Genomic DNA, 24,236 nt, shown 5'->3' with positions numbered 1-24,236 from the left:
TAATGGTTGTAAAATTGTAGGAAACTTGTTGGTAAAGTGTGTTTTGGCTTGTTTTGCTGACAAGTTATGCACTCATGAACATGCCACAAGACATCATCCTTGAGACCCTCCAAGAGAATCTCTTTCTAAGTCGCTTGTATGTCTTGACGTAACTTGGATGTCCTACAAGTGGTGTATCATGAATGACTCGCGAAATTTTTTCTTTTATCTTAGACTTAAGAACCAAGAAAATCTTGCCCGTCTAGTAGATGATATCATCTATGTAACAACCCCAACCATACCAATAGAAAATAGATTACTATCTATATTAAGATACAATTCAGAGTATTTCAAAAACTAACTTTAACTACTTAAGCAGAAATTGAAAACTAATTTACTATCTGCTCTTAAGCATGATAAAAATCTAATAGATTCATTTGAAAGGAAATTAATCTTCTATTGAACAATAACATGGAACATATATCATTATGCTATTCAATATGAAAAGAAAAAAAACATATTGAATTTCATTTAAAAGAAAGAAATAAAAGTTCAGAGATTACAATTTATTTAGCTTCCCAATTGGAGCTTTATGTATCAAGCCTCGACATAGCCTGGGTGAGGAAGAGCATCATCAAGGGCTTTTCCACCCAACCCTAGACATGGCAGTCTCTCGCATCCCTTCCTACTGGAAGTGGTCGCACCCTTCATGAGGGTGCAGACTAAGGACTGGATCTAGTTGTCATATCGTCGTCTGAGATTGGAGTAGAACCTACATGCTTCTAGTTGGTCACATACTATAGGTACCCCCTGACTAGTATGACCATCTGACTAGCAAGTGTATCTAGTTCATGTGAATTGATGGTCGTTGTATAAGCAACACCACCTTGGCCAAGGTTTTAACATTGCAAGCACGTTTAATGCGCTGTCAGTATTCACCACCCTTGCTCGACTTGTAGCTTCATTATTGAGTTCCACTGACTCACTAGTTTTCTAACCATTATAACAAGCCAACTACTTAATGTCTACTGACACTAACAAACAATAACGTCCATCATGGGAATATTACTCACTAGACAAGCCAGTTGCTTTGTTGTCTACTGACACTAATAGTCAATAACAACTATATGAACTGCTGGTTGACATGTTTCTTTATATTCTGGTAGTTTCCCTATTAGTTGAACATGGATAGCCTTCCTTCCTGACCTTTCTAGGATTATCATTAGCCAATACTAATTAAACAGATCCAAGATTCAATTAATTGATCAAGACAAATAGCCTTTTCGACTAAATAAAAGAATACTGCTCCTACAGAGCTTGTTTGCTCCCTCTGGCGTTAGTTTGAATTACAGAGCATCAGAGTGGAAATACACAGATAACATTTATAAAGTAATTCACAGAACATGTAGAATTCACATAGGCTAGACTGATATATCCTTTATTGCATTCCGTAAAATGGATGTACAATCAATACTACTGTCGGGGTTCCTTACAACAATATATATACTACTTGGAGTTGGCGAAGATCCCAACCGCCACAATTTCCAACTACCCCTATGGAACCCCACATGGCCAGTTCATTACATGACAAAGTATTATTTCAAACATAATAAAAAGTATTATTCTATTTCATGCCTAACATCAGCCTCCCCCAAAAAGTAGTTGTCTTCCAGACGAGTGAAACAAAAGTGGGAGCTAATCTAATCCAGGAAACTAGTGCTGGGAGGGATGAGAAGGTGTCCTTGGTAGAACTGAAGACTGGGAAGTGCCTGTGCGCTGCTGGAAGTGCTGGACATGTTGAGTGGCTGCCAATTCCCGTTCTCTTGCCATCTTGACCATGTGGGTAACTTCAACCACTTTATTGTGAGCTTTCTGAAGCTCCTCCCGTGTCCCCGCAACTGTTCCTCCCTTCATGCTATTAACGTGGCTAAAGTCGCATTGCTGCAACTCTATCGGGCCAACGCAGAATAAAATGTTCTCGCCAAGTATCCTATCCTCTCTTGTATAAGGAAGCCCTAATGCTGCTTTTAATCAATCAAAGGGGACAACCTCAAGGTTCCAAATGTCAGTTCTTGACTGCGGGATAACTCAACAGTCAATGCGTTTTGCTGGGAGCACAAGGGGCCTTACGTTTTGCAACAAGCTGGTCTGCATTTTAAGATTGCAAAATAAAAGCAAAAGGGAAGGGTTAAGAGACCTAAGATTAACAAGACCGGTATGCGGGTAGACAGATTCAGCATAACCAATCCTTGCTTGGTCAGAATGGCTCACAACCTTGCAGGAGCGGTGCAATCTTCAAGGGGACTTGGAAGATTTTCAGACTGCAAGAGAATGGCTAAGCACCCAATTCTGGCACAGCTCAAACGGACACCTGCAATTGAACTAAGCACGATTTAAAGGCTTAGGCTAACCATACACAAGGATACACAATCAACATATCCTCAATGGTATGAACTTGAATCGATCAGATACCTGCACACCAAAAAGATCTATCTAAATTGCTGAAAGAAACCATGCAAACAGACTAAAACCAAGATGATAAACACCAAATCAATGTTCATTATATTGATTCTAGCTGCCTATGACAACAATTTCTACCACATTTCTATGCTATTACTAAAATCTAACTTTCTACAAAACTCTAACCTATTCTAACTGCCTAAAAATCTAACCCTTTACAAGGAGAGGCATCCTGCCTTTTATAGAATTTACAAATTGAACCAGAGGCCAGGATTGATTGCATCCAAGGGCTGCAATCCGCCTTCCAGAAGCATGGCAACTTTAACCCATGCCTAGTTAATTTTCAGTTATCCCTTCAACCACCCTCTTCAACTACCGACCACTATTTGACATCAATTTGGTCAATTAGGTAGCTAGAGATAACCAACCTATGTCCCTTTACTTTAAATTCATTAGGCGGGGCACACAGGTAGTCATGTATAATAAAGTATTTCAGTTTTTAAAATTTAAACTGATTTTTTGGAATTTCCTCCAGCAGTGTATTTATGAGAATGCACATTTGCTGCATTTTGAATGTTCTTCGGTCTTTGGTCTCAGTGGTGGACTTCAAATTGGGGTCCAACGACATGCTTCCCAATGCTTGGTTCTGATCTCGCGCTCCTGCATCCTCGCATTCTGGCAAACGTGAGAAAAGGGTAGAGTTTGGATCATGCCCTTCCTGACTTAGGTGAAACTCGGGCTCTTAAGCCAAAATGCACGACCTTTCCTCTTCCAATCTGGTGATTTTCAAACTCATTGGGGTATTTGGTGCAATTTTATATCTTTCATTGCCTTTTCGGCTTATGAGCCAATATTGCGAGCTTGTCACTTTCGGTCTTTTCACCTTCGGGCGAATATGTCTTCTTTCTGTCATTTTCGGCCAATGAGGTTTTTTTGCAAACTTGGATGTTTTCGGCCCAAATGGACATTTATGTGCGATTTTGGACAATTAGTCATTTTCGGCTTACAAGCCGATTTTGCAAGCTTGACGAGTTTTAAGTTTTATTCAGCTTTGCTAGGCGAGACGTAGGGTAGAATGCAAAAATCACGATTACATTTGACATTTCATTAGGTTTCACCGGCAATTTCAAACACAGGCTCTATCTCTCCTTCATCCCGTCGAGGAGTCTAGATCAAAAACAATGGCGTCCCTTGATAGATAGGGTGCATGAGCACAACACGTGCCAGGGTAGCCTCCAACTTTGCCACCTTGGCTGCCAGCTCCGTCTTCTGCTTGCCACTCACATCCAACTCCTAAACATGTTTGGCCACCGTCTCCTCCAACTATGTCACTCGTGAATGCTCCTGGGCCAGTTGCTCCTGGCTTTTTTGGATGTGGTTGGTCAATGTCTTCCTGGCAGCCTCGGCCTCCCATAAGGCTTGATCTGGTTGTGCGGTTATGGATTCCATCTTGACCATTGCCATCTTGTGGTACTTCAAGACTAGATCCCGAAATGCAGTCTCAATCCCGTGCAAGAAGCCACACACACCATGCTCTTCAGTCACTAACTGGTTGGCCGTCCATGTGTCAATCATCTCCGAAGTCTCAGACTTCAACCATCCCTTGGCCGTGAAGCAGCGAAAGAACTCTCCCTCATAGCCTTCCTTCATAAAAGACAAGAGTCGTTCTGCCACTTTGGGAACATTAGGGTCCTGTCCAACCTCAATGTCCTTTACAATGTTCCCCATCCCTTCTAGCTGGGATGCACACTGCTGCATAGTGCCAATCAGATCCTCGGGATTGGGCTTCCCCAGTCGAAGCACAAGTTCCTCTTCTTGAGGAGAAGAGGATTCCTCCCCTCCTGCCTGCTCTCTAGGTGCATGCTGTAATGTCCTCTGATCAGTCTGCTGAGGATCCCCTCCTTGAAACTCCATTTCGCCAAATGGCGGTTCCATCTTGTCAGTGCTGCCGACTCCGCTAGGTGAAGATGGAAGCTCTGGTAAGTTCTCCACTCGTACCCCCAATGTCTCCAGGAGCCATGAGTTGATGGTTTCCTCCTAGCGGTTAGTACCTCCTATAGGGCTCAACTGGGTCAATGCTGCGTTCGGACGAGGGGTCGTTCTAGGTGGAGGTGATGCCTCCACATCAACCACATCAATTACCTAATGGAAAATATCCTCATTCCTCTCTTCCTTTCCTGGTGCTGTCTCGCCCTCATGTTGGTTGCCTTGGCCTCTGCTAGGTGGTGTGGGAAGGTTATCCTCTGTCATTGCACACCTGGGCGCTAAAACCACATGATGGAGGATTCTTCATAATTTTATGAATTCCAAACTCAGTTGGATTTGGTGCCTTATTCCAAATTCATGTGTGGATTTCTCCCCGACATGGAAATTCATTTTTCAATCTTCCGGGCTTAGAACATTTTGATCTCCTTCGAACTGAAGTGATATTTGTGATTTTGAAGTGTCTTTCTGGACTTGGATGATTTTCCACGCTTTCCTCTTCTGGAATAGGAGTTCCAAACTTAACCAGTTTTTTGATCCAACTTGTCTGCCTTTTGACTCTTCCAGATTTAGAAATGATCTTCAGGAGCGTTCAGTCTTCAGCGTCTTCAAGGATGTTCAGTTTTCAGTGTTTTCCTGTGAAGAACCTGCGAAAAATAGATTTTCCCAAATAGTAAGTGTTTCAAAATGTCAAGGTTTGGGCAAAATAGGTCAGGAAAGCACTTACTAAAAATAGAAACTTACTAAAAATAGTAAGTTTGATTTTTGGCAAAATTAGACCAATCCGAGAGGCAGTGAAACTTACTAAAAATAGTAAGTGCTCAGAATTCGCTCAAATTTTACTGGGAGGTTCCTTGAAGGGTCCTAATTCCAGTTCTAAGTTCTGTTTTTCCAAAACCCTAAAAGAAACCCCCTAAAATCTAGGACTGAAGGCAAAAACCCTAAAATTGATGAAACATGCCTTAGACTTCACCAAATTCGCTCAAACAAAAAACAGATTTAATCAATATGACCTCGAAAAACTTGCAAAGCAGAGAGACTGACAAGACTGCTGTGAAAAGACCCGAAAAGAAAAGCCAAAAGACCGGAAGGGCCTAAAAAGTAGGGGGTCTCCATTTGCAATGGGGCAATGTGTGAAAACGTCACAACATATCTTTCCTCCAATCATTTCCCTTAAAATCATAAAGTACTCCACACTCTGCACAGGAAAACCAAAATGCTAACAAGGATTGAGAAGCTGCTGTATTGGATCTATACCATCATCTTCAGCCTTAAATCCATACCATCTGAAGTCAGTAACCCTGTGTCCCTGCCACTCACTCTAGAAGCTTCACCACACACCTTGCTGTCTGCAGTAGATGCCCTAAAATAAAATTTCGCACTCACCATCCTAAACTTTCAAAGCTTGATGTATTAGTCAATAGTATTACTTCCTAGCATTCCAAGTTTACACAATTATTACAATTTATTATAGGATTTATTTTGATAGATCAAATTGTATCTTGCACTTTGTAGTTTTCAACTATGCACTTTTTATCTTTCTCTACAAGCGTGCACTTGGAAGGGTTTTTGTGTAACTCTTTTCACTACCATTATACTCTATTTTTTAATGATAATTATTTTGCCTTGGTTATCAGGATATTGACATTTTTATTCTAATATGATCATCATTTGAGTATTTTATGAATTACTCATTCTAGTTCATACTCCGTTACATGGATGATTATTTCATTAACTGTTTAGGGATATTGATTTCCTACCCACTCCCATGTATCTCAGTTGCCTCTTTCTCTATTTGTTTTGGCTTTTAAGTTATGCTAACAACTCCCTTCTACCAGTCAACCTTTTAATTAATTTATGGCCTAAGTGAGCTTTCGTTCATTGTATGTGATCATTAATGGAAAACTCATCGCATTTAATTTTATCTCTTGATTAAGTTGCTGTCGATTTCCATGTTTGGAAAGGCAGAATGACTACTCTAGATTGATGGTGGTGACTATGTGATGATAAGACAGTTTCTTGTTTCATTGAGAGTGCTCACCTTCTCTATTTTTAGTTTGAATCCTTTGAGAATAATTTCTTTAATTTGATCTTCTCTTGAAATATTGCAGTTTTAGTACCAATTTCATGTTCCTCTTTGTGCAAAGTTTGCTCTAGACATGGATAACTTTGGTTGTCCTTTGTTGGCATATCTGTACTTTGTTATGTGTATTATATTTTTGGCTTCTGTGTTAGATATCACACAATTTCTTTGGCATATGGGGAATTGAAAGTATATCATCACAGTGGGCTTAAAAACTATCCCCCAAAAAATGCTAATAGGGCTAAGGAGGTCGTTATGTTAAATGTTAAGGCTAAGATGGGTGTTCAATAATAATACCACATGGATGGTATCATATACTTTCTTCTTTCTCCTTGCTCTTCAAACTCTTCTGTCAGAATTATTTAACAGTTAAGTTGCTTTGTGTTTTCAAAGAGTTGAATCCTGCAATTCTCATTTGGATTGAGAGAGTCTATTACATAATGTTTGTTTTGCTAGACTCCACTGCAATAATTTGTTTTTGCCTTTCCATGTATGACTGCTTCCCCTCTAATATATTCATCCAAATCTATTATATACAACATTGAATCTCTTAGGGAATAATATATCATGTGAAGTCAAGAGCATAAAAGATTCAAAGAAATGATTATTTGTTTATTCTGAGTTGATTGTCAGACATTAAACAGGAAAATTTAGAAAAGAAGCATTTTTTGAGCCTTGAAATGATCTTTAGAACCAAGACTGTGATGAACAAGTTATCTATAAGAGATTAAAGTATCGAACTTTTATTTGTTGTTTTTTGATTGTTATTCATGGAATAGAATGACATCTTGAAATGTATCAGATAAGAATAATTAATTTGGAATGTTTATTGACTAAGATTGTCATTGGGGTACTGTAATTTTGTCAAGTATTTGGTATTTGGGTGCTACCCTATATGATCATGGCATTCAAGGTTTTTCTAAATTGTAATATTATTGCAGGTTCAAGCCATTCTTTTAGATCCATCTTGTTCTGGGTCAGGAACAACTTTGCAGCGTTTGGATCATCTACTTCCTTCACATGTTGCAGGTAATACAGGCATTCATACAGGCCTTGCATATATATTATTATTATATGGGTGATACATGGTAGCACTCTGTAAAAAATGTAAATGAAATTCAAGTACCCAGGTTCAAAATGGGAAAAACTCAAAAAGATCTTGGGAAACTACAAGACAATATATATGATATTCTTAAAAATGGAGAAGATCTTGATTTTGTTACTTATGTCAAATGCAGTGCATAAAGATTCGAACTAAACTAAGTTCCCAGTATGGGTACGGGAACGGGAACAGGTATGGATATGTGGGTACGGGCAATTTTTTTTGCCCTTGGTTATATGGGTTTGGGTATGTCCGCACGTGTATATATATATTATATATACAAAAAATTTAAAGAAAATACAGAATCGTGAAACCAAATACATTTGATAGGATGATACTTCATCATTGATCAATGGCAAATGCCAAATCGTAGTGATCAATATTAAATGTAAACTAGTAGCTAAATATTTAATATTTATCTTTATCAATTGGCATTTAATAGTGATAATTTTAGCTGTCTAAGTTGTTAAGTCTGGTCTCCACTCCCAAACCTCCTCATTGTAATTAAATTTCTTATATGACAAGAAATCCCACTAAATAGTGGGGGTTTGGGAGTGGAGACACTTAAAATGTCAAAAAATGTCTTTCCTCATTAGTTTTTGGCGCTCAGTGTCTTTGGCTATCCCCAGTACATACCCTAGGCATACTCAGACACCGGGGTACGTACCTAGGGCATACCCAAATGCTTGGGTACGTACCTAGTGCATACCTAGGTGCACTATAATACCCTGTTTTAAGAGCAATGCGATATAAATGCAATGCTCTGATACCACTTGTAATGCCCCCTTATGTTAATACTTGGGAAGACAGGAACAATTAACTTGTAAATCAATTGTAAGAGACTTCTTTCCAAAATAAGCTCTAACAACACTTAGAATAATGGTTATTGCTGCTACTTGAGAATAATAGATTATGATATCACTTATAGTATGATGATATATAAGATAAAGTGTCACTGCTCTCTCTGAGACATCTATCTGATTTATGCAAAGATGACTTCTGATCTATATATCTGATCAGCACTTCTGATATACAATATGAATTGTGCAATTAATGTAGTTGCTAGCTATCTCTAGTATGGCATTGAGAAATATGCTTCTATCTGCTTCTATCGCTTATAGTGATGAGGTGTCTCACTGCTTCTAATCTAACTTTATAAATATGCAAAATGTAGTAACTACCACATACAGAAATGTTACTGCTATTTCTGATTTCTCTATACAAGTAAGCAAGTATATTCAATATCATATATAGTGATGTTATTGCATGCAATTGTCTTCAGTATCACCTATAGTGATAATATTACTGTGCCTGATCTGAACCTTAGAAATATGCAATGGTGGTGCCCTTCCTGATTTCTTTCCTTAATTGTATGCAACCTGATTTACCAAAGGCCAGTGCGCGCTTGAGCGATCCAATAAGGATGCATAAGAAAATAAGAAGTAATCGATGATGCCCCTAGGAATGAGTTTGTTTCTCATTAAATATCTTGTGGGATCGAATGGATGCAACCCTTTGGGGAATAGACATACATTTCCCTTAATCATGTCTCCTCATGAACAATTGCTATCATTCTAGTTGCTACCTTAAATATAATCGTTGTTCATTTGTTATTAATTGCTGGTCACTAGTTTGTTTAATTCACTTATAATTAATTTATTGGACTTCCCTTAGGCTGCAATAATCTGTTCTTCCTCCATGTTTGATATCCTTTGACAATTGATCTTAACAATCCTTCCTGCCACGATAATGATTGATGGCTACTGCTTTCTATCCTCTTACAAACTGTGGCTATATATACTTGTCCAAGATGAACTGTCACTGCAGAAGCAGTATCGACGAAATGAAATATCAATAGGGATGTTTTGCCTTGTTAAGGCCATGCATATATGAAGTGAATATTATGGATTGCTGTCATGTATATATTGTTCTTTGATTATATCTTCTATCAGTTGTCTTTGGACAACAAACTTGAGTAATATATTTATTGTTTGAATAACTAACCAATGGAATGGTTAGTTGCTGATTGAATGCCTTAATTGATAATTGTTTGATCATATTCTTGACCTTCCTCCTTTGATATGGAATATCGAATGAACACTCGATCATAATCATATGGCGATAATATAGATCCTCTTGCCGATTCTTATCAAAACTCTTGACCATCTTTGCTGCGGTCATCACACAGTGATAACATTTATTGGACTATGTTGCTTTTTATCTTTCCTTCATGTGACAGCCTATATGGATGTATAGTAATACATAATAGGTGCATAAGAGATCTTCATTTATTATGATCATAGCTTCAGTCTGCTGTATGCTCTTAAAGCCTTTATTCCTTGATTATGAGAATGAGTGGATAGCATCTCCAATTTCTTGTTTTCATTACTATATCTTATTCTCCATCCTTTGCTTGGATGCTTGATAGGAAAACTGTGAAGTCTTATGGACTAAGATGATTTTCCATAATGTCTTCATGCTACAATCGTTATAAATATACAATTATTTACTTGAACCATGTACAATATTGTTATTTCCTTACTAATAACTACTTGAGGATGTTTTCAAGGCTGCCACCCTTGATCTCATGATTGTTTATTGCTTCTTAATATTAGGTTAAAGTTGGAGACATCACAGTTTCTCCTTCTTGGAGATGCTTTCGCAGAAGCATTTTAAAATCACCGATTCCTAGATCCCAAACTTGGTAGCGACATCTACGCAAAACAAAGTCTTGTTGAGTAGTGTTCTGAAAACTATCAAGAGGTAGAATATTACCATGTTGCACACATTCTTTAGAAGATTGTCTTCCGAAAACCCCAAGTCTTAACACTATAAGAGCAATTTTACTATACCTTTCATAGGTCATCTTGATTCCAGGGTTCAAAGTTTTGTGTTCATCTTTAATTTTATATGAATCCAGAGCAGCTTCTTCATTCAATTCAAAAAGTGGGTTGTCATAAGTCTGATTTACTTTCACTTTGAACAAGGGATTATTAATAAGTTGAATGTCACTCATGTTTCCAAACCTATCTTTTTCCCAACCTTTATTATCTGAATTTTCTAGACAATGGTTTGAACCATAGTGCTCATCTATGTTGTTTGGTTCCTTAATATCATCATTTCCTCCTTTCTCCTCTTGCTCTTTGGAGTGTCTAGTTACTACATCTTGATTTTCTGTTTGTAGGTCTTCATGCACACCTATCAACTTATTCTTTTCTTGCTTGTATCTATCCTTGTGTATTATTTTTGGTATCCCATCTTTCAATACCCTCAATGTCACATTTCTTTGTTCATCTTCCTCACAGTGATTGGATTGAACATATGATGTAACTTCTGGTTCGCTGTTATTAGAAATGGTACTCTTCTCATTCATGAACAGCGATTTGTTAGTGGATGCCATATACTCATCAAGAGGTGAAGGAGAATCATGAATGCTATTCTGATTTCTTAGAATCACTAAACAAGTTATCCTCAATACACAATTCTTGAGATGGAGTAAGGGCAATTTCATAATCCTCATGAATCATTTTGTTGGTGATTGAAGAAGTATATGAATGTATAACTATCTTTTTATTTTTAGGGATGTTAAGAGATCATTTCCTTCATAGTTTGCAAACTCGGACTCGGAGAGTCCTCGACAAGACCAAAATTTTTGACTAAGAAAAAACTCATGAAATACTTGACAAAAACTCGGCAAAAACTCGACAACTTAGAAAGTACTAAAAATAAATTTTTTCTAAAGAAACATGTCTTTTTTTTTTGCAAAATTTAATTACAAAATGTATTAAATTTTAAAATTGATAGCTAAAAGAAAATGCATGGTTTTATGGCAAAATGTGTGAAAAATGCATTTTCACAAGCGTTTTACATGCGTTGGCATTTTTACTCGTGTTTTCGCTATGTATATAAAAACGCAAGAGTTAAACTTGTAAAAGAGTACTCAGCAACTCAAAGAGTACTTGCAGAGTTTGCAAACCATGATTTCCTTGTCTTGACTTTCTTGAATTGCTGGCATGAGATCATGTGCGTTTGTTAGCTTCTTATTAGCATCTTCTTCAATTGTGAAGTTTGGATAGATGATTTATTTTTCCTTCAATTTCTCCTTTCTAAATAGCCCTTTTGTAGTTTTGAGTTTTTCTTCTAGGTGCAAGTCCTTTCTCCTTCTATCATGATCTCTATTTCCTTTAGTCAAGTACTTCATCCTTAGCTCTATATAGTTGCTTAAAGGCATATCATGTTGTAAACCTCCATTAATCCAATCTTGTCGAAATTTATCTTGCAGATCAATTGTGGGTTCATTGCTTTCTCAACGTTCTACTATAGATGGGAATGTCAGTGTTAGTGATTTTTAACTTGTTGTAGTCATATGCCTATTTGGAGATTAATTGTTAATGGACTGATCTCCATTTCCTACATTGCCTTCCTTCTTGCCATTATTGTTTACCTGTGTTAGCATGTCCAACAATCGAGTCAATCTTTCTTGAGTGTCTTTATATTGTGCCATGGATGGATTCATTTTATCATTGAGTTTGTACCAACCTTTGAATTGTCCTCATTTTCTGCTCATCTGAAATGTTTCCCCCACAGTCTAGCAGGTTCATTAGCTTTGATACCACTTGTAATGTCCTGTTTTAGGAAGAATGCGATATAACCACAAAATGTAATGTTCTGATGCCACTTGTAATGTCCCCTTATGTTAATGCTTGGGAAGAAGGGAACAATGAACTTGCAAATCAATTGAAAGAGACTTCTTTCCAAATAAACTCTAACAACACTTAGAATAATGGTTATTGCTGCTACTTAAGAATGATAGACCATGATATAACTTATAGTATGATGGTATATAAGATAAAATGGCCCTGCTATCTCTGATACATCAATTTGATTTAAGCAAAGATGACTTCTGATCTATATATCGGATCTGCACTTCTGATATACAATATGAATTGTGCAATTAATGTAGTTGATAGATATATCTGGTATGGCACTGAGAAATATGCTTCAATCTGCTTCTATTGCTTATAGCAATGAGGTCTCTTGCTGCTTCTGATCTAACTTTATAAATATGCAAATGTATTCAGTATTTCTTACATCAATGTTACTGCTATTTCTGATTTGTCTATACAAGTATGCAAGTATATTCAATATCGCATATAGCAATGTTATTGCTGTTTCTGATCTTGTTCCTTAAATGTATGCAATTGTCTTCAGTATCACCTATAGTGATAATATTGTTGTGCCTCATCTGAACCTTAGAAATATGCAATGATGGTGCCCTTCCTGATTTCTTTCCTTAATTGTATGCAACCTGATTTGCCAAAGGCCAGTGCTCACTTGAGCGATCCAATAAGGATGCATAAGAAAATAAGAAGTAATTGATGATACCCCTAGGAATGAGTTTGTTTCTCATTAAATATCTTGTGGGATCAAATGGATGCAACCCTTTGGGGAATAGGCATGCCTTTCCATTATTCATGTCTCCTGATGAACAATTGTTATCATCCTAGCCGCTGCCTTAAATATAATCGTTGTTCATTTGTTATTAATCACTGGTCACTAGTTTGCTTAATTCACTTATAACTATTTTATTGGATTTCCCCTAGGCAGCGTTAATCTTCTAATTTAATTAAATAAATTAATATATTTATTTAATTCCCCTTTCCTCTCATTTAAATAAATTAAACATTTATTTAAAATGCCTATTTAAATCAATAAATATTTATTTAAAATCCCTCATCCACTTGCATTCTCCTACAAATGCAAGTTGCACCAACTATTTTAAGTAAATAATTATTTATTTAAATATCCTAAATTCATCCCACTTGCACTTTCTAGAATATGCAAGTTGCATGCCTAACCTTCTTCTAGATTCTTCTAAACCCTTCTAAATTAGCCTAAACCCTCTTCTACTCATTTGCACAATCCTAAGCTCAAATTAACCCCCAATCCTTCATCTCACCCATTTAAAGCTCTTACATAGACTTAAATACTTCCCTTCTTGAACAAGTTAAGCCACATGGGTTTTGTCCCTTTGGTCAAAGCCTAACTGTAGGTAAACCTTGCACAAGAGTTTACCCATTGGACAATAACTTTACCATTGGATAATAGCTTTATCCAATAACTCAACCACATGAGGTTACCTTGATGTCTCGTGAAACATTTAATGCCTCTTCCCTCTCCTCTCAAGCCATCTCATGATGCCACTTGTCACCATTGCATTGGTGGAAGTTGCAAACATGGATTGCGGATCAAGCCCTCCTCATGCAATCCTAGCCCTCCATAAGCCAGATCAATCCTAGCCCTCCAATCAACCATTTTGCCTATAAAAGGAGTCTCATTTCTCAAACAAAGGAGGAAGCATTTTTAGCATTGTTATTATACTTGCATAGGCATTCACACTTAAGCTTTCTCATAGTAATTTTACTCTTTGCATTAGCATAGCAATAGGATTTCATCATTTTCAGCCATTTCAATACTTCATTTGGCATCCATGGCTTCATGCTAAACTGAGAGCAAGCAGTTGGATCTTGGAGAGGAGAAGAGAAAGGGAAAGCTATCAAAGAGCATCATTGGAGCATCTTAGGGAGTCTCTTCTGTCTTCTTTTCTTGTGTTTATGCTTCATTTACGTGCTTCTTAATCTCTTTTGGTATGCATTGGGAGGTTTTGGTTCATTTGGATTGTGTTTGTTTTGGTTGAAGCTAACATTCTAACACTTGAGCTCTTGGTTTTGACTGTCCCCTTTCTTGTGCATCAACATGGAATCACATTGCAAGTCGAAATGCAATAGGACTTGCAATGTTGAATAAGTCATAGTTAGTTATTTAGTTGTGGAATAAGTCTCAGTTGGTTAGACTTCTCCTACATTTTTCTCTCAGCTCCTCACCTATATATAGATGAGGGTGCTCTTTGTAATGAGGATCTTTTGGCAATGCAACAAAATTCTGCTAGTTTGTATGTGGACTCTAAGACTTGGAGCTTAGATGTAAATCAAATTGCTTTCAATAAAAGAGGCAACTTGTGTTGAGACTTTGTGCCAATTCAAGTTGTTATGTGACAACATTTTCTGGAATTGATTGTGATTTTTGTTCTATTGTTCAAGAGGGATTTAAATTCAATCCTACAGATTTTGAACTGCTAATTGTATTTAGAGCTATAGGTTTGGTTTTCAGACTTGGTCTTGCAGCCTTTGAGCTGCTTATCATGTTTGAAGCTAGTGTGGAAAGCTTAAGTAAGGAGATAACTTGTAGACTTTGTGTTGTTGTGTGTTGTACACTGTTATCATTTTGAGAAGGTTGATAAGACAATAGAAGTGCTGAAGACTTTGTGCTTTCATTTCTATTTTCCTGTCCCGGGGAGGTGACAAAAGTCTTTGTGCTTGCATGGAAACTTTGCTTCCCTTTATGTTCTAAAAATCCTACAAAAAGTTTCATTTTTGTATTTACCGTTGTTGCTGTAACTTCTTTTTTGAAATAAGTGAAAGAATATCGTCTGTTCTGAAGAAAGAGAATAAGACGTCATCCCACCCAAGTTAGATTAGTGTTAGTAGTAATAGAGGGGGAGCCTTCCCTAAATTAGGAGAGTTTTATACTCACTGTGGCTGAAACCACAATTTTGCACATCTTCTTGGGTGTACAAAATTTTCAACCAACACTCTTATGCATCACTGCTATATCATCTTTTCTTCAAAAACTGATCGCCTACATAGTCTTTTAGTTGGCCATATCTAATCCATGTTTGCTGTCCTTTAAAACTGATCACACTATATTAGTCGTCCTTATCAAACCATTATCTTGGCATTTTCTTTAAGAGTAGTTGGCCATCTATAGAAACTTCAAACAATTCTGCCCTATTATATATCAAAGTTTAAATATTTAATTTAAACTTTAAGATCCACCACCTTAGAGTAGTTGGTCATGATAGAGACATCTTACATAAATAAGCATTCTTAAACTCTAATTTGATCCTTCAAACGGCTGATCCAATATGTCTTATAAAACTGATCTAACTTGTCCTAATGTGCCAATGATTCTCTTTTTGCATTCTATGGTAACATTTATACCTTGCTACTTTGACATCAATGACAATCTTTCCAACAATTTCCTCATTCTTCCTTTGACATCAATGACAGTCAATTCCAACAACTTCCACCATTGTATTAATGTACCACCCTTCACCTATCCATATGGCATTCCATTCTAAATATTTCAACTTGACATTTACTGCACTTCAATATATTTCTTAATCTCGCTGCTACGGAACATCCAACTCTTAAAATACTGATACTCATATGCTTAAACTCCAAAGTTCTCTTGCGCAGGTTTCACAATCCTCGCAGAATTACAGGTAGTTGTTTGACATGGTGACTGCATCTGCATAATGGCAAGCTTGATATTCACCTCATAAAGGCAAGCTTGATATTCACCTCATAAACCAACAATTATGAAAAACATTCATTTGAGAAACAAACTGACAATCCACGTGCTATACCATTTCAAAGGAGGCATCAACTGTTTGTCAGATTCTGAAGATTAATGAATGCAAATTCAAATGAGATTGTAGGAAAGAATAGCAATGGATTAGAGCGTAATAAAGAACTATCAATTTTGCAAACTGAAGTAATCCATGGTCCATACAAAGAAGAATGTACACCTCTCAAATGTTTTTCACCCAATATTGAAAACCCTTGCAATATTATGTCTGGAAACTTTATTTTGCATGCTCCCATGAGGAACCAAATGGCACCTAAATTGCTTCCAAGATATCACCCTTATATATGTGAACTAAGTTACTGGTTCGGGTTTGGGTTTGATGGTTCGGTTTGCAGGTTTGGGCAAGATTTTTTTGGGGTTGGGTTTGTTTTAGGTTCATTGATACAAAAACATATAAAAATCAGAAATATATACATATTTGCAGCAGTAATTAAGTTCAAAATATACCACCATACTAATAGTCAAATAACATAGCAGAATACACCACCATATTAATAGTCAAATATTAGTCAAAATCGATTGTCATGATATATATTAAAGTTCAAAAATAATAATGTCAAGTGTCACAATCAGCCATCATTGATCAGATATCATATGGGTCATCAAAAATATCATCCTCCATATTGGATGATCTATATTGTGATAAATTAGAAGAACCACAAATAGTACCACTGGCATTGGCACTAGCACTCTCAAGCTCACTAGGTGGCTCATAGTCATCATCAACTTCAAGTGTAGCAATGTGGGGAGTGAAAGCATCCAAGTCAATATGCTTTGACTCGATATCCCACTTCATTGTCGCCGTTGTGTGTAAGGAGCCCTAGTATTGAATGCACAAATACCAAGTCCTCAACCTTTTTTGAGTGTAGTCTATTGTGCTTCATTGAGTGGATGGAATAGGTGCTCCAATTCCTCTTAGATGAAGATGAACTAGCAACTTATCAAGACAAAATTAGAGAGTTAAGAGTTACAATATTTAAAAATTTAAAAGATAAAAATTAAAATATAATTTTTAAAAGATAAAAGATTTTTCTTATTATAAACTTGCGACAAAATTTTGATTTCAAGAGGTTGTAGGTGTGTGTATGATTCTCCATGGAAGTATCTTCAACTATGAGCATCGACCATATGCTTGTCTTGAAGAGTATCAAGACCATAGTTGTTTGTGCTTGCAAAACCCATGAACTCAACCCTAACTACATCCCGCATGTCACGATTACCAAAGAGTTTGTGAAGTGTTTCCTTGTATCCTTGAGCAACTTCAGGATCTCTATATGGGGGAACTTTTGTGCCAATAGAAAGGAGCTAAGAACTATAGTATTTGGGACTCAATGCAAAGGCAAGAAGATGCAATAGAGTGGTGATTTTGTTCCATCTCTCTACCATGATTTGGTGTAGTTCTTTGAAGAATTTTTCTTTAGGATCTTGCTCTTTTGCATGTATGATGACTTTCATCTTCCGAATCATTGAGTCGATGCCATTATATACCTCACCCAAACAAGGCCTATCCATGTCTGTATAACAGATCATGCTCAATATGGGCTTAGTGAAATTGATGAGATACTGAACACAATCCCATCAAATGTCATCTAAGATCATTTTCTTAATCTTTGCTACCCTTGTAGTGCTAGATTGCTTCCACATGAATCAATTTGGGTTAATTACAATGTTAGATAGTGCCTCACAAATTTTCTGAAGTCATCTCAACACAATTGTGTTGGAGGCAAAATGGGTCTTAGCAACCTATTTCAAAATCAAAATTAAAAAAATAAAATAAATTTACAAAAATTAAAATCAAAATAAAATATTTCTTTTTACTAAAGACATATTTATTATTTAACTTACCTTCAGTTGCTCCAATCTCAAGAATGTTCTAAATATGCCCTGTGACATATGGTGGTTGATGACGAACATTTGGATCTCTTCAGCCTCAACATACACTTATTTGATCCATTCAATTTTAGTGCCAATTTTTTGTAGCATTAGGTTGAGGGAGTGGACAACACAAGGTGTCCAAAAAAGTGTGTTCTTAATGTTCCTCAATCAATAACCCAACAACTCTATAGTTTCTGGCATTGTTTCTTATAACTTGCACAACATTTTGAGGGCCCACTTCCTCAATTGCTTAGCAAAGAATGTTAGCAATAAATGCACCATCCGTCACCTCTCCTTAACAATCCATTGCTTTCAAAATTTTTTTTGGCCCTTTAGGGGACACTTCAATAACATTGGTCAATGGGTAATTTTTTGCATCTTTCCATCCATCATATACGATGGACACCCCTTTTTCAACCCATGAATCCTTTATGGGCTTCAAGGCATCCTCTACATATTTCACCTCTTTGTCTAGTAAGGTAGTATGCATCTTCCTTTTATTCAGGCTCATGTACCCCTTTGGAGCCTCATTAATTGATTTCACCATTTTTTGCCAATATGGTGAGTGAACAACATTAAATGCCATCCATTCACATAGACATCTAGCTATGTCTTGATTGGCAATCTCTCTAGGCTCATTGTAAAATACCATTTCCAATGGTCTCTTTGATCTCTTATGTGTAGGGGTCACATGTTGTTCTTTAGGTATGGCCAAAAATGGATGGCCCTTTGTAGGTTGAAAATGAGTAGGCAGTGGAGGGGCTTGATCCCTTTCAATCCTTTCTTAGTCTATAGTAAAGTATAATTTACAACTTGTTTCATATGCTCCCCTAAGTTTTTGGGGTGGGGATGACAGGGGACTATGGAACGTGTTTCCGGTACAGGGGTATTGTTGGGCCATTTTCTAGGCAACAATAGGGGATGGCTGTTAAAAAAAATAGAGAAATTTTTAAAAATATAGAGAAATTTCAAATATTCATATCATAAGATTGATAAAGCATTCATCATAGACATTGTAGAAGCTTAATACATAACATTAGACTTGAATTGAGATTTGACAGGAGAATCAACAAACAAATTAACAAAATTCAAATGCTTTCATTGTCAATGTGCATACATATTAGATAAGAATTATAGCAAAAATGCCCAAAGGCTCCAAGTTTTAACTATGAAATGACATAAACATAGAAAAAATAAAATATATGGCTGTCCCTAATTACTAGATGCAATTGGTAGGTCTTAATCAAAATCGGAGCTCGAGTTTGAATCATTGCTAGTATAAGGGGCTTCCTTAGGCAATGGAACCCCAACCAATCCCTCGTGTCTCCTTGTCATTGATTTGTATAGCATCTTCCGGATTAACATCCCAATGTACGGTTGGAGTCGATGATGCTCATGAGTTTGGTGATCTTGTAGTCATAAAGCACTGTGTATTGCCACCAACTTCTTTGATCCTCTAGAGGTAAGTTTGTCCCTCTTGACTGATTGGATGAAGCAATATGTGGACCAATTCCTCTTTGTAGTAGAGGAATTGGCAACCTGTGAAAGAAGATGAATGATTAGTATTCTCAACTCTAGTGCATCCTTACCACGCCATGCCCACCATCAAATAGGGTCAGTTTGAGCTAGTGTAACCCTATTCGACCTCACATCTGCTCTGCTGAAGGTTGGACCATGGAGATTGGCAAATGCAAGCCACTGTGTACAAAGTAAAGCATATTCCTCTTCAGTATACATTTTTGCAAGGGACTCCATGAAGCCTCCTTTGATCTCTTCATCATGAGATGGAGGCACTTTCCTAGGCCTCTCAACGTAATATTTGGGATTGAGATTGTATGCTGCCATATGAAGTGGGGTGTTCATAATATTCCACTCTCGTGTCACAATGGGCCTAAGTTGCTCCTCATAAAATCCCAAAGTAGGATCCTTACTATGAATTACTTGCTTGATATGTCCAAGCATGCTATCAAAAGTCTTATAAATCTTTCCAAGGTTAGGAGAGTCAAAATCAGCTTATCTAATCACTTGCACAATAGGCTCAATGAAGGAGCAAACATATTTGCAAGTGCAAACTAGTTACAAAAATTAAAATTATCAAAAAGAGTGGACATGTTTCACAAGTTAGAAACATATATTAAATTAACATTTTAAAATATAAATAATAAAATTAGCAATTTTCTCACCTCATTGTGGATTGCTAGTCATCATCAAGGATTTTTTCGTTTCACACTTCTTCCCTTCAGTGTGCTTTCCTCATGCCATCTACCCCACTTTGCATTGACCACCATTGATTATAGAGCCTCCTTCTTCAAAAATGTCCTAAACAAAGCAAGTGGGGTATAATTGTTGCAAATGAACATTTGCATATCTCTAGCCTCCAACACCATTGCCTTAACCCAATCAATCTTCCCAATGTCCTTCAAGCTATTATGAACACGTGGGGTCCAAATAATGTAGTTATTAGCACACTTCACCATCAATCGAGCTAACTTACACACATGGGCTGAATTGGTCACCATGTGCACAACATTAGAGGTTCCAACCTCTTCTATGGCATCTCTCAAAATTTGAAATTGGAAGGCTGCATCCTTTAATTTTCCTGAACATTCTATAGCTCTAAGAAAATAAGAGCCGACCGAACTTGTGACAATAGTATTGATGTTTGGCCAATGTTTGATATCGGTCCCACCCATCCATGATGGAGCATCCATCCCTTATACATGTTTGTCTCATATCTTCTATCAATACACTCACCTTGGAATATTTTCTATCAAGAAGGGTGGTGTGTAGCTTATGTTCTCTAGGTGGAACAAATGAGGAATCGACAATTATCACATTCTTGAACATTTGTTTAAAATATGGTGAATCTGCCACATGAAATGGTTGGCGTGAGCATAAAAAGCTTAACAATAGATGAGTCAGCCACATCTCGTGATTGTATGTTAAACCATAGTAGCATTAATCATTTGGGGAATTAATTGGCAAACCAGAAGTATAAGATTTTTTGAAAAAATCGGGAAACAATCGGGAAAAAATTGTGAAAAAATCGGATTTATAAAAAATCGTAAAAAATTGCAGAAAAGCAATCAAAAACTACTTTTTTTTAATATTTAAGGGCATTTCCATAGCATAGAAATATTGTAGGCAAATAAAATAAAGACTTCGATACATATGTTCATATCACTGATTACATTTCACAAAACATACAACAACATAAATAATAACTAGATGGTAACAGTTGTCAAAATGTCAATTACAATATAGTTTGTGACTTTGTACAAATTCCAAAATATAAATAAATTTATTGATATTAATTAAGAATTTATATATTTTTTAATTTATTTAATATCTTTTATAGATCATTTTAAAAAAATACCCATTTCTGTGTAATATTTAATATTTAAGTTGAGATTCAATACATTTCATATATATTTTTAAAATAATTTTTTATTCTTACCATTAAAAACATTTGTTTCAAAAAATATAAATAAAACAATCATTCATTTTTTATTTTAACAAAACATTAAACCATCTATGTAATTATTTTATTTTTACCTCTAAAAACAAAATAAAAATACGAAATTCTATTTTATAAAACATTTATATTTTTAACGTTAAAAACAAAATAAAAACACTTAACTTTAGTTTTAAAAGTCTAAAATCAAACTATATTAATTTTTTATTTCAATTTTAAAAACAAAAAAAATACCTTTATATTCAAATCCCGCAATTTTAGAAAGTGATTTTAACATTAGCAAATGAAATTTGTAGTAGGCGGCTAAGTCATCGCATTCGAGTTCGAGTTCAGATTCACCAACAATAAAATTCGTCAGCAAGAGGAAAAAATTCGAAAAAGAATTCGTCATTAAATTCACTTTATATAAATTTGCTTTATAAATAATGTATCGAAAAAATATCAGATTAAACAATATTAAATATGTTTAATTTAATTTATATATTTTAATTTAAATTTGTCAAATTTTATATATAAATAATTAAAAATTTGAATTAAATATTATAAAATATTTAATTTTAAATATATTTGTTGATGTTTGTAGCTATGGTCGGATTCCTTCTATGGCCGACATAGCTAATATAATTGTCTAATTGGCCTATCGGCCTTAGACAATTATAGGTCCAATTTATATTCATTTGTGTTAAGCATAATTAAGGTCTTAATGCATGTCAATTAGCATCTTGCTTTAATAGTAATTGATTGAGGTCAACTTGGATGTCTGCCATCTCTTTGTATTGAGACGTGTTGCTTAGGAGAGGTCCGACTCTTGGTGAAAAGGCATAAGCGGTGCATTTAAAGGAGATCGAATCTCCATTCATACATATATATACACTCAATCATATAGCAGATATACATATTGAGAAGAGATGTGCTCGGGGGTGATGATAAGAGCTTATCGTCTATGGTTGGGAAGGCAACAAATTTGATGTTTGCCTGTGGTTAATTGAGCATACCAAAAATTTCAACATGGTATCCGAGCCAGGTTCCTTCTATAGAGGCTAATCGCTTGAAGGTAGATCCTGTGTTTTTGAGGGAAGTTCAATACACCTCACATAGAGAGGCAAAAGGGAAAACCAAAACTAGAGTAGAAAGAAGAATTTTTGGTCAAGTGAGGAATCATGACTGAAGCATTGGTACTGTGCGGCACAATGGAGGGGTACTCAGACTAGGTGACATCCATTGCGACGCCCATCGACAACTCGGACATGATTGTGTCTGCTTGGCGTGACCACACAATCAGCTGTGGAACACTCTAGGCGAGTGCAAGTACACGATCTAGGCCGATGTTGATGTTGTAGGTTGCGCACTTGTGGTTGTGTCGATGCGCTTTTGCATTTGGCGGCCCTACTTTGTGTGGCCAGTATTTTTGGTTAACCCAACTATTTTGGAGGCTCATTTTGAGCTATTCAGAGTCTTATTTGATCTTTTACATCTCAGTCAAAGGACTTGCTTGGTTCCTTCATTGGCATTTTGATTGGCCCGATCAAAGTTTGGACTTGTGTTAATCACTTGTGGAGTACTTTCCTTTGGCCGGGTGATCGTGGTTGGCAAGATCACGATTTGCAGATCTCTGTGGATCAAATGAGATATATTTTGTAGAGATGTGTTGGCGCATATCCCGTGTGATTGATTTGTGCGACTTATCATCCTTGTGGTGGCTGATCCGGTTGAGGGGGGGGGGGGGATTTTTTCCTTCTTGGCATTGATTCTTGGAGTTTCCATTAGACTTGCATTTTATAGAGGTGTTTCTTGGTGTTTATCAACGCCATTTCTTTGGTGTCATTTTGCATCAGATCGGATTTCTTTGCTATTGTGACAGATCAAGTGTTTTTCAGTTTGGTCAATGCGTATTACCAGCCTACGTTCTCCTTAGTTAGATCAAGTCGATTCATATTGGCTTATTGTTGAGAGTTTGCAATGACAAATGTGCTCACATTATTTTGGCTTGATCGATATGTTCTTGATGGGGGTTTGGTTCATCTGATCTACCTAAGGAATTTTCCTTAGATCGACATTCTGCCCAAATCTCCTCATTATATTTTGCCTCTTGCATTTTTGGGTGATCGATTTCTTTCATCATCACTTGTGGTGGTGTTTCTCATTCGGCTGTTTTGAATCGATTGGTTTTGGCTTTGGGCGAAAGTTTGGTTAGAGGTCCTGTTCTTCTTCTTTTCAGGCACTGTTGAATCGGTGGATTTCTGTCACATTCATGTGGTTAATCCATCACTTTGTTGTGGATGGTATTAAAGGCAGTTCTTCAGATAATGCTTAAGCTATGCATGAAGTAAATATTGTGGTCAGATGATGAGTGATGGCGAGGGCCAAAGGCCACCCAGCCATTAGATCATCACTATGTGCTTCGGTGTGATCAATCCAAGTGAATGGAAATTCCATTGCTAAGCAAAATTATAAGAGATAAGTACTCTTTATGTTTGAATAATGTTTATGAATTTTCATTAAGTCATGCTACTTCATTGAATAGTGAATCATGTATCGACATTTCCCCTGACTTTCATTATCTCTCTCTGAAATGGTTCCAAGATGAATCAAAGATTGCATTCAAGGAAGGAAGATTGCTTGCATTTCTTTGCAGAGGAAGAATCAACATTTAGAGGGAGTCTGACATATCGTCATGATTAACCTTGGATGAAGAGGTCATAAGGTTGAGAGGGAGTTTGACATTTCAGCTTCAGAGGGAGCTTAACATTTCAGCTTCAGAGGGAGCCACACCATCATGAAGATTTGTT

General features: G+C 36.5%; 1 protein-coding gene across 1 annotated transcript in view; it reads left to right on the top strand.

Annotated features, from left to right (window-relative positions):
- Positions 1–24,236, top strand: part of LOC131067385 (25S rRNA (cytosine-C(5))-methyltransferase NSUN5) — a 246,450-nt gene that overhangs the window by 161,641 nt on the left and 60,573 nt on the right. The window contains exon 10 of the mRNA XM_058002363.2: positions 7,447–7,534. Within this exon, the coding sequence (XP_057858346.2) occupies positions 7,447–7,534 (88 nt within the window). The remainder of the gene's footprint in view (positions 1–7,446; positions 7,535–24,236) is intronic.

The sequence above is a fragment of the Cryptomeria japonica genome, chromosome 6 (genome assembly GCF_030272615.1).
Source record: "Cryptomeria japonica chromosome 6, Sugi_1.0, whole genome shotgun sequence".
Taxonomy (NCBI): Eukaryota; Viridiplantae; Streptophyta; class Pinopsida; order Cupressales; family Cupressaceae; genus Cryptomeria; species Cryptomeria japonica.
This window is presented reverse-complemented; position numbering and strand designations above follow the sequence as displayed.